The sequence below is a fragment of the Anas acuta genome, chromosome 2 (assembly GCF_963932015.1).
Source record: "Anas acuta chromosome 2, bAnaAcu1.1, whole genome shotgun sequence".
In the NCBI taxonomy this organism is placed as follows: domain Eukaryota; kingdom Metazoa; phylum Chordata; class Aves; order Anseriformes; family Anatidae; genus Anas; species Anas acuta.
This window is the reverse complement of record NC_088980.1, coordinates 18,001,875-18,019,419: the sequence shown is the minus strand read 5'-3', so window position 1 is coordinate 18,019,419 and position 17,545 is coordinate 18,001,875. Positions and strand designations below refer to the sequence as shown.

The window sequence follows — 17,545 nt, the reverse complement described above, 5'->3', positions numbered from 1 at the left end:
CTTACTGTGTTTCCTATTAATTTTCATTGCTTTATGAGGTTAGATTACGTGGGTCTACAAGGATGATCTTTTACATTGGATTTTGGGTGAGAATCTCAATGTTTTTCATCAATCTGATAGCAATAACACTTCCCTCTTTCTTCTTGAATTTTTATTTATTTATTTAGATAGCTCAACTCTATCTTTTGCAACACTGTCAGAACAGAAAAAAATATTTTATTTTAGATTATCTTAAAATAGACACATTATTCTAGTTTGGCTTTGAACCTTTGACAAGTAAGACTTTGACCATAATTTAAATGGTCTGTGACATTACGTAACACCTTTCATGACTGTGTTAGGACACGGATATACCAAGCCTTTGTTTTCACATTGAGGACAAGGTAGACTGACTTGCCAATGTTTATATACAGAGAATTCCACGTAGGCAGTTACAATACAGGCCCAGTGTTAGTGTCCACAACAGCTACCGTCAGATAGCTTTCCACTGATCCACGCAAAACTGGAGTGATTTAATGTTTAATTAAAGTTCATTTCCATGGTATCTGAGTATCAGAAAAATTGAGTGAAATACACTGAGAGTTTTAACTTTGTTTGTCTTCAGTATGACAAGTGTGCTAGCAAAAATTCATAACGCTGAGTGCTTTAAACAGCACTCTGAAATTTGTATTTCAGCATATGTATAAAAATGATCTACTACTCAGGGGTGCTGAGTGCCTCACATTTCTCAGTGAAAGCAATAGCAGAGAGAAGTTGTAGGAGAAAATGTTTTCATCAAAAGCAAGCCAATACAAGGACAAATGTCTCCAAGCAGTTTCTGACCCAAACCCTGAGTATTACCTTCGGCTCATTTCCATCGTGCTGCAGAGGTCAACTGCCAGGTTAAGTTAATGAACAGGAAGAATAGACTGCTGTGCTGCAAAAATAAGAGAAACAGCCTCCAGGTCATCTCCCTGTACCTGTTGGCGTTCACTAGTTTATGATCAAGTATGCTTCTGTCACTTTTTTCTTTATCTTATGGTGAACATGAGGCAAACCTTTACAGAATTCAGCTTGTCAGTTGATGATATTTCCTCCTGTGCTTCTGAGAGGAAGCATAGAAGATGAGAGTTACTGTTTCTTACAGTTCACTTTTTGAACTTGAACATTTCATTTCTGAATGACAAATAAACAAAATGTATCATTACTTACTTATTCATATTTATTGAAGTTGTATGTTGCATTGATATATATTTACCCTTGCAGGGGAGTGTGAGTTTTGCTTTGCTTCTTTAGAATGGATGACGGTATTGTTCAATAATAAATTTTGAAAATAAAACTAAAAAGGTGTACTTTAAGGGGCCCTAGAGATCAGAATTTATGATACTTTGTGGAATATTCAGTCAAAGCTCTGAAGTTCATAGAACAAATTACACAAAAAAGCTTCTAATCCTAATATATTCAAGCATGCTAAATCTTAAGGTCTGAGTAAAAAGCTCATTGCAGAAAGCTTGCTAAGAAAATATTACTGACTGCTGAGTTTCTTCCATCCATCTATGCAAATATATATATTAACTACACAAAGTTTACAGAATCACAGAACAGTTGAGGTTGGTAAGGACCTCTGGAGGTCTTCTACTCCAACCATTCTGCTCAGAACAGGCTCAGCTAGAGCAGGTTGCTCAGGGGCATGTACGGTCAGGTTTTGAAAATTTTCAAGGATGGAGACTCCACAACTCTCTTGGCAACTTAGTGTTTGACCGCATGCACAGAAAGTAAGCTTTTTTTTGTGTCTAAATTGAATTTATGGGGGCTACAAGAAAGCTGGAGCAGGACTCTTTATCAGGGATTGTAGTGATAGGACAAGGGGTAACAGCTTTAAACTGAAAGTGGATAGATTTAGATGAGATTTTAGATTTGTATTACTATAAAGGCAGTGTCATAGGCTGCCCAGAGAATCTGTGGATGCCCCATACCTGGAAGTGTTCAAGGCCAGGTTGGATGGGGCTTTGAGCAACCTGGTCTGGTGGGAGGTGTCCCTGCCCATGGCAGGGGGGGGTTGGAACTAGATGGTCTTTAAGATCCCTCCCCAGACCATTCTGTGATTCTATGAATGTCCTGTTTGTATTTCAGTTTGTGCTCATTGCCTTGTCCTGTCACAGGGCACCACTAAGAAGAGCCTGGTTCCATCTTGTCTAATCCCTCCCATCAGGCATTTATGCGCTTTGATAAGATCCTCCTGAGCCAGGATGAACAGTCCCATATGCTCAAGTCCTTTAATCATCTTACCAGCTCTTTGTTGGACTCAGATCCAGTATGTCCATGTCTCTCCTGTACTGGGAGCTCATGGCTGGTCACTCTAGATGTGACAACAGTGCCGAGTAGAGGGATAGGACCACCTCCCTCAAATTGCTGGTCATACTCTGCCCAAGGAGGCTGCTAGCCTTCTTTTCATTGAGGGCACACTGCTGGCTTATGGTCAGTTGGGCATCTGCCAATATCCCCAGGTCTTCTTCTGCAAAGCGACATTCCAGCAAGTCAGAATGTACTGCTGCTTGGGGTTATTCCTTCCCAGGTGCAAGACCTGGCATTTCTCTTTGTTGAAGCTTGAGATTTCTGTTTGCTCATTTGTCCAGCCTGTTGTGTTTGCCCCCCCCCCCCCCCCCCCCCTAAATGGCAGCACAACCATTTGGTCTCTCGGCCACTCTTCCCAGCTTTGTGTCAACTACAAACTTGCTGATGGTGTTCTCTGCTCTATTGTCCAGGTTGTTAAGGAAAAGGTTACAGTGCTGGACATGGTATTGACTCCTGGGGTACACCAGTAGTGACTAGCCTCTACCTGGACTTCTTGATACTAATCACAACCCTTTCAGCTTGGCAATTGAACTCACTATTTAGCCTGTATTTCACAGAATCACAGAATCACAGAATTTCTAGGTTGGAAGAGACCTCAAGATCATCAAGTCCAACCTCTGACCTAACACTAACAGTCCCCACTAAACCATATCCCTAAGCTCTACATCTAAATGTCTTTTAAAGACTTCCAGGGATGGTGACTCCACCACCTCCCTGGGCAGCCTGTTCCAGTGTCTAACAACCCTTTCAGTAAAGAAGTTCTTCCTAAGATCCAACCTAAAACTCCCCTGGCGCAACTTAAGCCCATTCCCCCTCATCCTGTCACCGGGCACGCGGGAGAACAGGCCAACCCCCACCTCTCTTTTAATCAGCTTGTCTATGAAGATGCTACAGAAAGCCTTCTTGAATCAAGATAAGCAGCATCCGCTGTTCTATCCTCGTCCAGCAAGATAGCCATCTCCTTGCAGAAGGCTATCAGGTTGAGCAGGCACAATTTCATCTACCTAAGGCTGTGCAAACTGCTCCCAATCACCTTCTGTTCCTTCGTGTGTATGGAAATGGTGTCCAGTAGGATCTTTTTTTCTATCATCTTCCCAGGGATAAGGTTAGGTTGACCAGTCTGTATTCCCAAGGATCTTCCTCCTTGCCTTTCTTGAAGGACAGAGTAACACTTGTTTGTTTGTTTGTTTGTTTTTCCAGTCCTTAGCAACCTTCCCCAGTCACCACAACCTTTTAAAGTATTGGGAGTGGCCTCACAATGATGTCAGTGACATTTTATCATGTTACATGCATGGACATCAGTAAGTCTAGTTCAATTAAATGTACCCTAACCTGATTCCTCTCCACCAAGGTTAAATCTTTCTTACTATGGGTTTTCCCAGTGGTCTTGGGCACCCAGGATTCCTCAAGGCAAGTCCTACTAGTAAAAACTGAGGCGAAAAAGGGTTGAGTATTGCAATCCTTTCCATGTCACCACCAGATCCCTGCCCTGTTGAACAGTGGTCCTGCATTTTCCCTAGTCTTTTTGCTGCTGATACACCTGTACAAGTCTTTCTTGTTTCCCTTCATGTCCCTTACCAGATTCAACTACAGATGGGTTTTGGCTTCCCTAATCCTATTGCTACGTGCTCAAGCGGTGTCTTTGTATTCTGCTTGGGTAATCTGGGTCGTTCTTCCACTTCTCTTACACTTCCTTTTTCTGACTTTAGTCAGGAGCTCCTTATTCATCCATGCAGGCCTCTTGCCACCTTTGCTTGATTTCCTGCACCTATGATACCTTTCTTGCACATTTGATACCTTCCTGAGCTTGGAGGAGCTTGAAATTTTGTCCTCTTCTCTCAAGATCCTGAACATCACCACTCATGGTCACTTCAGCAAAGATTGTCCCTGACCTTCATGGCCCCAGCAGTTCTTCCTTGTGTGTATGAGGTCCAGCAGAGTGCCTCCCTTCCTTGGCTCCTCTGTCACCTGTGTCAAGAAGTTATCATCAGTGTGTTCCAGAGACATCCTAGATTGGCTATGCCCTCTTATGTTGCCCTTCGAGCAGGTTGCTGAAGACCCCATGAAGACCAGGACCTGCAAACATAAGGCTTCTGCCAGTTGTCTGAAGAAGGCCTCATCTACTTCTTCCTGATCAGGCAGTCTGTAGCAGATACCCACTAAAGTGTCACCCACATTGGTGTTCCTGACCCATAAGCTCTGTTCTCACTCATCAGCAGTCGTTTTTAAGGACACCATTAACAATGGCTAATTCAGGAAGCAGTTCTAGCTGTTGAGGCACACTCCTAGCAGTATGGTATTATACAGGGCTGGGAAGGCACCAAGTGAGGTTGTTGAGTGTGGGGGGTCACCCACAGCATGTATTTCCCAATACATGCAATATATTTAATTGTTTTCACAAATTTTAAATCCAGAGAGATATTCAAAAGCTAGTTTACAAGAAGCTGTAGCTTCCTCAGAAGTGCTCATGATTGACCTAATTAACATTTTTTTCTGATTGCCACACATATTTACACATACTGAGAGTAAACATAGTTGAACGAGCACTTACCTGGCAATAGAATGTGGAAGTTTATGAAATTTTATTCAGATACTGCTGACACTTTACAGTGATTCTGGACTACAATTCTTTGAACTTCCTTTAATTAGATGTTGTATTTTACATGAACCTGTTGTGGTTTAAACCCAACAGGCAGCTCAGCACCATGCAACTTCTTGCTGGCTCTGCCCAGGTGGGTTAGGGGAGAAAATCAAAATCATAAAAGTGCAAGAACTCACGGGTTGAGACAAAGACAGCTCACCTGGTAAAGTAAAAGCCACGCACGAGCAGAGCAGAAGAAGGAATCCAGTCACTGCTTCCCACTGGCAGGCAGGTGTCAGCCACTCCCAGCAGAGCTGGGCCCGTCACTCGTAGCGGTTCCTTGGGAAGACAAACTCCGTCACCCTGAACATCCCCCCCTTCCTCCTCCTTTCCCCCAGCTGTTACAGCCAAGCATGCTGCCGTGTGGTGTGAGACATCCCTTTGGGCAGCCTGGGTCACCTCTCCTGACTGTGTCCCCTCCCAGCTGGCAGGGCAGCAGCTAAACACACCCGGGTGCATGATTACCAGTATTTTGTTAAAAAAATCCAAAACAGAGCATCATATGAGTCTCTATGAAGAAAATTAACCCTATCCTGGCCAAAACTAAAACAGAAACATTGGAAAAAGAACATCCATAGTGTAATTTATCTCCTCCAAAGTGTGAATATAACCGATCTGTTTAAATAACAATAGTGGCAGTCAGTAGCATGCTGGATTCATACAGAAATAACATATGGAAAAGCACAGGGACATTCTGCACTGTTGTGTGCAGTGCTGCTTGCACAAGCCAAGCTGAGGCTAATCAGAGCAGAAGATTCCATCCCTCTTCAACAGTTTATCAGATGTCTATTTTATACAGCTGGGGCTTTTTAGTTGCTGTTTTTTTTTTTTAGTTATTTGTTCCTTTATTTTACTATTATAAACAGAAGAGATGCATTCTTCTCATTCTTCTGTATTTGACTTTGGACAGATTTTCTTTTTTGCTTTAGCTAAGAAACTGCTGTGCACATGCTGATGTTCATTTCTTACACAGTCATCGCTCTACTTGTTCTTCTACCAGTAGGAGTTTTTCAAATACTGGAGTGTGAATGAGGCTGGGTCTAAAAAATTCTATTTTGGTCTGTTTGCCTGTACTGTAGAATTTCCTTTTTTTCTAATGTTCTTAGCAAATGCTAAAAGGGAAGCATGAATAAGTTGGGCAATATGGCAGGGAATTTATGTGAGTAGCAGCTTGGCTACCAGCTAATGTCTGTTTGTCCCCTGCATCATCAGCATTCAGAAGAAAAGAGTGGTTTTGAAATAATTAAGGCTTGGAACCTTATTTCATTGTTGTTTTTGAGACTGGAGAATTTACTAATATAAAATAAGAAGACTACCAATGGAGGGGAGGGCCGCAGGTAGTACTGCAACATTTAAAGCCAAATATCTACACCTCAATATAGGGAGATTTATATCTGATGTTGTTCCTGCATCTTAAATATCTCCTGTAATCCTGGGAATTGCACAGGAAGCTGCTGCAGGAGCCTTTGGCATTTAACTCACATGTTGGGCTTTTTATTCTATATGAGGTCACTGCTCCTCCATGCCAGCAACTGGGCTCTTCCTCTCCCTGCTGTGGGAGATGCTTAATAAAGACAAGAAACTCAAAATCATCTGGACAAGGTCCTGAGTAACCTGCTGTAGTGGATGCAGCCTCAGTCATGAAGGTTGGATTAGACAATTTCTTAACCTCTCCCTTCACACCTCAGCTATTCTGGCATCCTGTGAATTAATCGACCAGAGCAAAAATAACTCCCCAGAGGCCTGATGGGCTTTTGTGCTCTTGCCAGTATTTTCATTCTCTTCAGTGTAATCTACTTGCAGAGGACTGTTTTTAATAATAACAATATTTTATCACATGGAAATTTCATCCAAAGAAGTTAGCATTGTTTATGGTCTCAGTTTCCATTGGTGATGACTCTGCTGTATCTCATGACAGGTGGAGATGTTCCCGATTTAATCTGTTGTAAGAATGGTTTGAATCTTATCATTTGCAGACAAGCTGAAGAATAAACTTTCCTTTCAAATACACATGAAGGTCTTAGCCGTGATACCTGCATGCACAGACCACAAGATAAATTTAATATTTATTCCACAAGTGGAAGGAGAACATAATGCTGATAAAGAGCTTCATTTTCAATAGAGTTGATATAAAACACTGCTGCCTGTCAATCATATTATAAAATGGTTAACATTGATTTTATTAAAGTGAGCACAAAACCCTCAACAAATATTTTCTAAGTATTACAGATGTGTTTCTTTTGACAGTTTTCGACCAACTCTCTCCTCAGGCTTTTCTATACCACATCCTATTAATCTCTGTCAGCTTCACACCATATAATAATCCTGCTATTTGGATTTGAGTAGGAAATTGTGTCCAGTGGGTGTGATTACTCATTCTTATGCCTCAAGGTATCTAGTAAAATATAGTAGGACAGGCTCTTTTTGTTACATCTGGGTTGTTTAACTGCCTGCCATCGTTGTGAATGTATGTAAATGAGAGCAGAGCACAGAGGCTGGGCCTTTTATTGTACTGTCAGGTCTCCTTCTCAGTGTCCGCGTTGTGGGTTAAAGGAAATGCTCTTTTGGGTTGTTCTTGTTCGTGGTTATTTAACTGAGAGATGATATGTAGGAACTTTGCATGATTAGCTTACATAGGAAAAGAGTTTTCCAGATATTAACTGTATTAATTTGTGAGAAAAGCATAAATCTTGGAAGTTGTACTCATGTAGAGCTCATTAATGTCAGCTGGAAATCAGGAACTTTTCTTCTTTAGAAAACCAGGTTTCCATATCTACATATGACTAGTGATGAAGCAATAAAACTGGGAGGATGTCATGATGAAAAATGTCAACATTTTTACGGCTTTGGTTGTATATGTAAAGGCGCACATGCTCCTGGCCATCTGACATGGAAGCAGCTCTGTGAGCCTCTCTCAGCCAGTTCAAAGTAACTTTCAGCCCTGAAACATTTTGAGAGAATGAAAGAGAAAGGAGAAAGAGAAAGGAGAAAACTATGCTGCAAAAGATAATAGGGGGCATAAAAAATGGTGATGCATATACAGATAGGAGAAGTTCCTGTCGTTTCAGCTGCTGCTGTTTGCTTCCTGCATCTTTAATAATGGATTGTCATTTTTAAGTGGTGCTTATTAACGTAATTTCAGAAACAAAAAGGAAACAAGTGCTTGCAAGTCATGTGAGGAGATAGTTTGGTGTGAAACAATGCTCTGCAGAGTGCTTTAGTGAGCACTCCACAGCCACAGCACCTCTCCTGGTCTCTTTCTTCCCACTGAAACTTTTTTGAAGGCAACATACTTAAAACCAAATGTGTTGATGCCAAATCCAGGCAAAGCAAACTTGATCCTTTGTTTTGCTGTTGCCAGCTTTTTATCTTAGAGAACCAGTTTATTTTGAAAAATATTTCTCTTGAATGTCCTCCAACAATGCAGTTAAACCAACAGCCAGCTACAGCTTCGAGTCCATGCACCTTCTCTACAGGAACCTCCTCCAAAAAGGCAAAGGAAAGACTCAGAAAATTAAGGTTCTCTCTGACCAGCTGAGGTGACTGATTTTTTAAATGGAAAAAATAAAAAAATAAAAATTGAGACAAATAGATGAATAAGACTGTAAAGAGCAGTATTTATACCTAATTCTTCACTTGTGTACTGTGTCCTTGCAGGGAGGTCTAGATTTGATCTAACCTAGTGAGTTTTGAAGTTGCATTGTGCTCTCCACAGTCTTCATCGGTTCTTGGTAATTTTGTTTTCAGGCTCCCAGGTCTACTCCATCTCTCTGCTGTCACCCCCTGCTGCCTCTCAGGTCTCTTCCTGAGCTTGCTCAGCAGTTCACTGACAGACAGAGCAATATAATTTCCATCAGAGAAGTCTACTAACCTCAACATTTCCTAAATAATTGTATGTTTATTGTCTTACATGTAAAACTAACACCAGATATGACATACAGCATGAAGATCCTCAGGAAATTTGCACCAGCTTGAGAAGCTGTCTACGGAGAAAATAATTCAGCTCCTAAGGGGAAATTAATTTTCATCTCCCCCCACAAGAAGAGTTTTCAGAGAAGTCATTAGATCACTGATGACAAACCCAAACTCAGACTCTCTTCTGAAATCTTGGCAGTCGACTAGTTTGTTCCTTTACAGCAGGGATGGGAAACCTTCTCATTGCTGGGGCTGGGGATGCTTCAAACACCTCTACTGGTCTGCACATTAATGGGTTCCCAGTGATGGTAGCCAGTAACTGCCCCAGTCCATGTGAAATGGAGAGAGAGCCACATCTGGGCTTCAGGCTATGGGATCTCAGATCCTGCAGTGGAAAATTCGTAACAGAATCAAATGATATTATTGCAAAAGCACTATTAAAAGTTTTTAATGTTGTTAAAGTAGCTAGTAAGATGGAGGAGATCACATAAAAGGAAATTTGATTTTCTGGTGCTTTAGTATGGGAACTTGCTATGAACTTAGAGATAAAAACTAAATAAATTAATGAGGTCTTTTTATTGGAAACCTTTTTCAATCCACAGTGTAGCGCACATGAACTAATAGTTTCAAGAAAGAGAGTTAGTAGCCACATGTTCAATGGGATACAAAGGGGAAAACAATGAAGCCTCCATCTATCAACAGTAAGATATTTCATTTATGAAATTATGGTTATGTTGTTTTCTTCAGTTGCTGACTACTGTTTAGTGCATTGCTCAAAAAGTAAAGTATATAGTGGTCTGTAATTATGCTATTAATATATAGTCCAGTCTTCAGAATAAAGCACTGCTAGGAGAGTGAACTGTAATTCACTCAAATTCACTAGATTTTTTTCACTGTTTTTTGATCCAGGAAGAAGCCATGCATTCTTCTTATATATTACTTCAATGAAATAATCAAATAAGTTAAATTTATAAGAGTGGTGTAACATGTAGTGTATATCTTGATTGTTAAACTGTCCAGTCCAGTTGAAGATCTCATAAGTACTGTTTTTCTTAAAGCAGCAATTCTTCAAATTGTGCAAATGGATCACCGGATCTATTGACATTAGCTTAAAAGGAAGGAGGTATTTTGCTTTTGTGACCACATTAGAAATGTTGAAAAAGTACTGTCTTTTTTAATTTGGGTTTATCATTCTCTAATCAGAAGTGTAGTGCTTGCCAGTGAACTGAGAAGGAGCAGAAAGGAAAGAAGGTCTTTCTGGATCAAGCCATGTAACCACCCCCAAATTTATTTTGGTCTGGATTTGGGTTTTATCCATGGCAAGACTTTTGCTATCTGTAGTGTGCCTATCTAAGAAATAAAATGCAAGCTTTGACATAGGGTTTTGTTCAGCTACCTTATTGTTGGTCACTAGAAAATGCCTCTGACATTCAGAGAGGTTGCTGAAATCGTCCATGAGTGTTTTCAGCAGGAGTGAATGCCTGTGTGGAGCAGCACTAACAAGGAAGGGGATTTGTGCCATCCCCACTGCTTTTACTCATCAGCCTTTGTTAAAGCAAACATTGTCAGCCTGGAGCGGGAGGGGCGTTGGCTTTGTAAGTTCAACTCCACAACACCCTGTGAAGCAAATTTTGTAATGATCATCTTGAAAATGTGCTTGACCTGTTGTAGGAGAGGATTACTGGCAGGCAGTGCTTGAATGTGTTTTCGCAGCATAAGCTTCCTGATAAATAGTGACTTTGAGATCTTTTCTGCTGCCTATTCTGAAAGTCTTTGATAGGAGTAAAGAACTGAATGGCTTTAGATTTACAAAAAGTTAATAAGCACTTGATGATTTTTAAGAAGCAAATAATTAGCTTAGCCAAAGCTTGTATAGCCTGAAGGATTTATGATCTTCAGACTAAAGTCCTAGCGGCAGGAGTCTTAACGATATATGAATTAAGGTTTCTGCCACAGAATCACCTCAAATTTGAATGAAGACGAGCTCAACGGGGTTGGTTTGCTTATGGAGAAAAATGTCTGAGGAGCTGACCTCATTTTTAACAAGTGAGGGATGTAATTATTTAAACCTGTCTACCAGGAGGAAATTATTGAAACGGTTTATTAACCATTCAGTAGCAGATTCAGGAAGAGGCGGTGTTATCCCTATCCCAACATCCTGGATTTTCAGCATTTTAGGAATCTCACACAGGGTTCTGTGGTCATGAGCTCTTGATTTTGGTGCCCTGAATGTAACTGTGTGACATTACCTTAAACATGAGTAACTGGCAAACAGGAGACATGCCACTGCTAGTTGTCTGGGGTCAGAGAGATGGGCCCTTATAGCATATGTAGTCACTGTCACAGTGCTCTGTAGGAGCTTTGCATGGTCAGGACTTGACAGCAGAGGGTCAGATGCTTCCCTGGCACTCCACAGTTCTGCTAATCTCAGCAGGATTCCTGGGGGCATTAGTGCATTAAGTGGTTTATTAGAAGAGATAATTAGCACAAAGCAGCTGAGGATTTTGTAAATAAGGAGACTTGGTCTGCATCACTGAAGCCTGGTTACGTGACACGGCAAGTCCCCAGCTGAGCCTTCTTACTTCTCAGCTCCCTGGTGCTTGGCGCATCCACCAGGATGGGCAAGTCCAGCTAAGGAATTACCATGGCTGATCAGACCTACCTGCATGGTAATATGAACAAAAGCACTTCCAAAAACAACACACACACACACAGTTGCAGCACCTCCTGGCAAGGGGGCCAGCAGCCAAGCAGAACGGATGCGTGCAGCAGGGCAGTGAGCTGGGGAGCGAGGGGGCACAGGGGAACGGCAAGCGCCAGCTGATCTGTCAAAGGACTCCAGCTACATTCCCTGGTATCAGCCTCAGACAGACAAAACTTTTTGATCTATGTTCTGCCAGGAAACTGAGCTTTCCTCAGGTGGGAATTTAGACTTGCAGGTGAAAGAAGAAAATATAGCATATGTATAGCACAAAAAGTGTTAGAATCTGGGGTACATTTAAAGAAACCGCAAATAATTCAGTTAGCTCATTCCAGGCTTACCCACATACTGATAGACAAAAGCTACTTCAACTCAATACATTTTCATCAAAACAAGTCATATTTTTAGACTCTTTCTGTATTATTAAATATACATAATACTGAGAGTCCAGTGGTGCTCATATGGGAATGAGTGAGTGGTTCTGATTGCAGCGGGGAACTACTGGGCTGCTTTTTCCTCCTCATACCCTGAGCCTTCCCTTGAACTGCCTGTGATTTCCCTCCCATAATTTATGACCTTCCTCAGTCTGGTCAAACTCTTGGAAATTATGGCAGCACGGTTTATCTCCTATATATTGATCCAGCACTGGGACTTTCATCAAAGCACTGGCGAATGACCTTTATAACATTTCAGTGGCACATTATATATTTAGTTCAGTCTTCCTCCATGTGGTATATGACTATTTTTAAAGGCACAGTGCAATACATATAGTATTAAAAATAATCTAGGAAAGTACTATATTGAGCAGGTTAGCATTATGTCATGAGCTATGGGTCTTTGCTTTGCTTACTAATGGTAGTTTTTAGCAGGCACTGAAATAAAATACATTTTTAATGCATCTTCACAGTTCTTCACAGCTTTGTTTTCTAGCCATATATTTGAACTATTTTATTACATTGGTTTTCTGTAATAGGAAATTACATTAAAACTCTGTGGAAAGTGTCAAGGAAACTATACTTTGAAAACTGCAGTTTTGAAGGTGACTAGAATTTGTTAAGGAAAAAATATCACTGTTTCCCTGATCACTCAGAATGCAAGATTATTCAATCAGTAATTAGACATTAGGAAGAAGTTCTTTACTGTGAGGGTGGTGAGGCCCTGGCCCAGGCTGCCCAGAGAAGCTGTGGATGCCCCATCCCTGGAGGTGTTCAAGGCCAGGCTGGATGGGGCTTTGGGCAACCTGGTCTGGTGGGAGGTGTCCCTGCTCATGGCAGGGGGGTTGGAACTGGGTGGGCTTTAAGGTCCCTTCCAACCCAACCCATTCTGTGATTCTGTGATTCTGTGTGTATGACACAGTCTCACTATACCATTGTCATACTGTTGACACAGCGCAGCTCTCAGCCCAGGTTGCTCAGGTTTAAGATGGCCAGATTCAATAAAGCAAAAAATCACCCTGATTTCATTGAGTTTATTCCATGCTGGACTTCCTGCCTATATTGCTAAGGCCTTGAGAAATTACTTGGGAATTAGACAAGACTGATTTGGAGAGTTTGAGCTGAGGTGTGTTTGAAAAAGCTGTTTATTTGGATCTCTTAGCAAGATTTTATCCTTTATAGCCAAGAGACAGTGACTTGTGGTATGAGTGCATCTAAATACAAACTGTGAGGTCTTGGGCCTTCAGTGTTGATGTTCTTCCTTCAGTCATCTTCCCTGATGTGGAAAAAAAACACCACACTCAGTATTTGTGTGGGTGTATGTATGTGTCAAGTGCAAGGTGTGAGCTTTCTTTGTATTGGCATGGTGCCGTACATGGGCCATAGGTTCCTCTTCTCTGTTCTCAGTGGGATCACATCAGTTTGCAAGCTCTAGTAACTAGTCTCCTGTTCACTGTTACTCCAGAAGAAGCAGATAAGACGTAATCCCTCTCCCATAGGAAGTCAATATACTGCATAAGAGCTCTTGACCCTTAATCTTTCTGATGTAGCTTTCATATCACAATAAAAATCATCAGTCTGGAACAGAACAGTTTGACAGGATGACTCAGTAAAGCCACAAAATGACAGATACTAGAAATAAAAAGCAAACAAACCGTGCCAGGTCACTGCTGTCAAAGCAGGACCCTTCACCTGTTGTTCCTCCCACTTATGGAGTCAGCTCATGGTTTGAGGACCATGCTCTCTGTTCACAGAGTGAATTATTGATATGACCTGAAAATTCAGTATGATCTTATTTATTTTCTAAGATTATACATTACATCTCAGGACATACTTTTTACAGCAGCAGCCACATGCTTTTGTCTGCAGTCCCTATGCTGGCGATCCCAGCCGGATCTGTGAACCAGGGTGCTCTGTCCTTCCATTTCTGATCACTTCTCCTCCTGTCTGCTGGGCTGCCTATTCCTCTCTGCTCTCAGTATTTGCAATCAAGCCCTCACCTTGTCCAGCTATATAGAGCCACGCCAAAAAAAAAAAAAAACAAAAACCAAAAAACAAAAAGCCCAAGGCCTCAGATCACAGAGCTTAATTCTCCCCAGATGACTTGGTGGTGCAGGCAGCAGAGTTGGGGGATACCTTCAGTAGTTTCCAGACAGTTCATTCAGCCTGAACTGTCTTCTTACTCTGTTAAAAGGATGGCTATTACAAAATGGCTTTAATGTTGTCTGTACTGTCTGTAGGTCAAAGCTTTGCTTAAAGGCAGCTTTTAATGTCTTCCAGCAAAGTAGATAGAGCACATCACAGTGTGATGTCTGATCTGCCTGTAAACAGAGCTGACGACATTTCACTGAAAATGATGATTGGTTTATTCAACAGCAGTGCATGAAAGTGCATCGCGTGTGCTGAACAGTTTTATCTGGAAATAGAGCTAGAAGATGCTGAGGAGGATGCTTATATTTCCTCTTTTGCCTTAGATCAGAGGCAATACCTCTCAGTGTCCAAAGCTTATCACAACCAGGAGTTTTGGGGATAGACAGTACAGGAAGAGGAGTTTTTTTTTTCAGTTGGCATTGCTTTACTTGATACCCATGATTAAACATCAATTTGTTCAGGAATTTGAATCCATGGCTACATACATATTCATAAATTAAGTGGCATCCGAAAACGTTCCTGGGTGCTGGAACTCCATCATCTGGGCATATTTAATTTCTTAATATAGATGTAGCCCAGAAACTCTATATCTTACCTCCCTGTGAGAAATCTCTCTCATTTGCTCAATAACTTTTTCAACCCAATATATAGATACAGTGTGGAAAAGGAGGACTGAGTATTGTCTACCAAGAACTCAGGGCAAAGATTTGAACCACCTTTCTGATGGAAAGCACCAGTCATCAGACAACACACAGTTCCCAGGCAATTTGGTCTCATATCACAGCAGTTAAACTTCTGGGGTTAACTTAGATAGTATATGAGTCAGAGGTACAGGAAGGAGAAAGGTGCTTCAGCCTGGTGAGCAGGGATGTTTTCAGGAGGGGAACCTCCTGGGTACATGCCTCTGCTTTAATACAGGCTCAGTAACACGTAGGGGAGACTGAGGATGTGTCTGCCAGTGATGAGGTGGTGAGCAATGTGGGTTTGGATTCATATTGCCACAGGAAGACAAGGGAATTGCAACACTGGACCTCATGTTCTGGTTGAGCACTTTCACACCTCAGCCGTTGGAAGGGAGATTTTCAACATTGCAAGTCTAACACAGCTTTTCTGATAGCTCTTCAGAAATATATATATATATTTTACATAAATTAGAGGTTAGGTTACATGTAGGCCTATATTTTGAAGAATTAAATGGTGGTGGTGATGGATGCCTGTTTTTGTGAAAAAGATGAGGGAAAAAAAGAAATGCAAATTGGAGGGTTTTTTGACTGCTCTACTGCAGCACGTTATTTGTTTCACTCTACTTAGATCAATAAGTAGACAGGCCACCCCACTCCCCATGAAAGCTGTTTCACAGTCAGCAGCTAATGAGCTAGTACTGGAAAAAAATTAATGAGCCGAGGCTTGTTATGTCCAGAAAAGGTTCACAGTTCAGTAGAATCACCAAGAATTGCCTTTGGAGAGCCAAAATACAAAGGAAATAGGAGTTTATTGCTATTCTCAGATAGTTTGTATGATTTCTCTAATTCTTAAAGCTTCGTAAACGTGTGGTAAGGTTTTTCTCAAATGGCAGACAATAGCAGTGAAAAGATGATTCTGATTTCATCACAAAAAGAGTATCTCCTTCCTTCCTTCCAAGAGGCTAAGTATTGATCGTCATTCACAACATGGAGGAGGAAAACTTTGCTTATTGAATTTTAGTGTTCTAAAAAATGAGGATTTACTGGCATTGCCTGGAACAACGGTGCTGTGGCTGATAAAGGCAGAAGGAAATTGTCTGCCTCGCCTCTGTGGAATTTTCTGCCTGTCCTCCCCAAAGTCTTTGGGAACCTGCTTCAGATATAAAACACTTAGCATCTGGGAAGGGAGAGGAGAACATCAATCAGATGTGGAAGGATCAAAACCTGTGACTCCCTGTGGAGTGACTGTTGGGAGGGAAACAGCTGAATAATGTTGAACATATTCAGATCTCTGGCTTCACCTAACGCACACTGTGAAGGCTGTGTTTGTAGTCAAATGCTGATTCATTTTATGGATGTGGAAAAGACTTTGTGCTTTTGCCTTAAAAGACATTGCATTATTGTTTGTCTGAGCGGCAGAGCTGGTTGCTTCTGCTTCCTTTTAGACAAAAATAACCATAAATATTAAACTGGAGTGTGATTTTTTTGCTGAAAGTGCAGGCCTGGCCATAAAATGATTTGGGATCTGGCTGAGGAGCTTGGTACACTGCAAATATTTGAGGGTTTTTAAAAACTCAACTTTATTAAAAAATTATTTTTTTCTAAACCTCAGTGATAATTAATCCCATGTGGATATCAAGAGTATTCAGTGGTCATGCTCATGCTCAGGAATCTAGAACTGGAGTGGCTTTGAGGACAAAATCACTTTGAAAGTGCCTTCCACAGTTACCTCTACGAGGAACAGGATGTTGTCTTGTAAGCATCAAGAGTCTATGAGAAGAATATCAAATAGGGGAATTATATGATTTGGGATGAGCAGACAGACAGCATCACAACAAAATAAAATCTCACACATGGTTGCTGTTTTATGGATATGACCTTCCCTTTTCCAAAGACAGAAGTCTTCCACTGGGAGCTGGAAGGTAGAAAATAGCCTGACAACACAGCATGTGAATGCATGTCTCTAGCATAAGTATAGCTAATATTTTCTATTAGTGCTCTGTAGCACTCTCTGGGCAGCAATCAGTTCCATTTAAATATGATGAATATGAAAGTAATAATGTTTCAAATTTTACTCTTCTATATACTGTCAAGAGAGAGAATGTTGATATATTTTTTTTAATTGTCTGATAGTGAAATAAAATGAAAATCTAATTCCTGCAACACAGTTAGTTCTCTTTTCAATTCTGCCATGTCTGAATTTTTCAGGGTTTTAAAGGTATTCCTGTCCCGAACTGCTCAGCGTATTCCATACATGACAGGTGGGCGAGTGATGAGGATGCTGGCTGTAATTCTCCTGGTAGTCTTTTGGTTCCTCGTTGGCTGGACTTCTGCAATAACCCAAAATTTGGAGAGAAACATTCCACTCATTGGCCAAGGACAAACATCTGACCACCTGATCTTCAATATGTGCCTCTTAGACCGCTGGGATTACATGATGGCTGTTGGTATGTTCATTTTCTAGCTTATCCTCTAATGTCTAAACTAAGGTTTAGTTGCTTTTTCTTTACATTTTCCTTCTTTTAGAATATCTTAAAGCTTTATCAGGATGCATAACATCACTTGAAAAACATTGAGGAGAATGAAATATTGGCATAGGTGTTTTTTAAATGGTCTGAGAAGTATAATTAAAATATACTGAGAATTTTATGACTTTCAAAGGTTTGTAACTTGGATTGTAGTAACA

At 41.0% G+C, this 17,545-nt stretch overlaps 1 protein-coding gene across 2 annotated transcripts in view; it reads left to right on the top strand.

Moving 5' to 3' along the window:
* Positions 1-17,545, top strand: part of GPR158 (G protein-coupled receptor 158) — a 194,652-nt gene that overhangs the window by 153,530 nt on the left and 23,577 nt on the right. For both annotated transcript variants that reach the window (XM_068673689.1, XM_068673690.1), the window contains exon 7: positions 17,068-17,306. In XM_068673689.1, the coding sequence (XP_068529790.1) occupies positions 17,068-17,306 (239 nt within the window). The remainder of the gene's footprint in view (positions 1-17,067; positions 17,307-17,545) is intronic.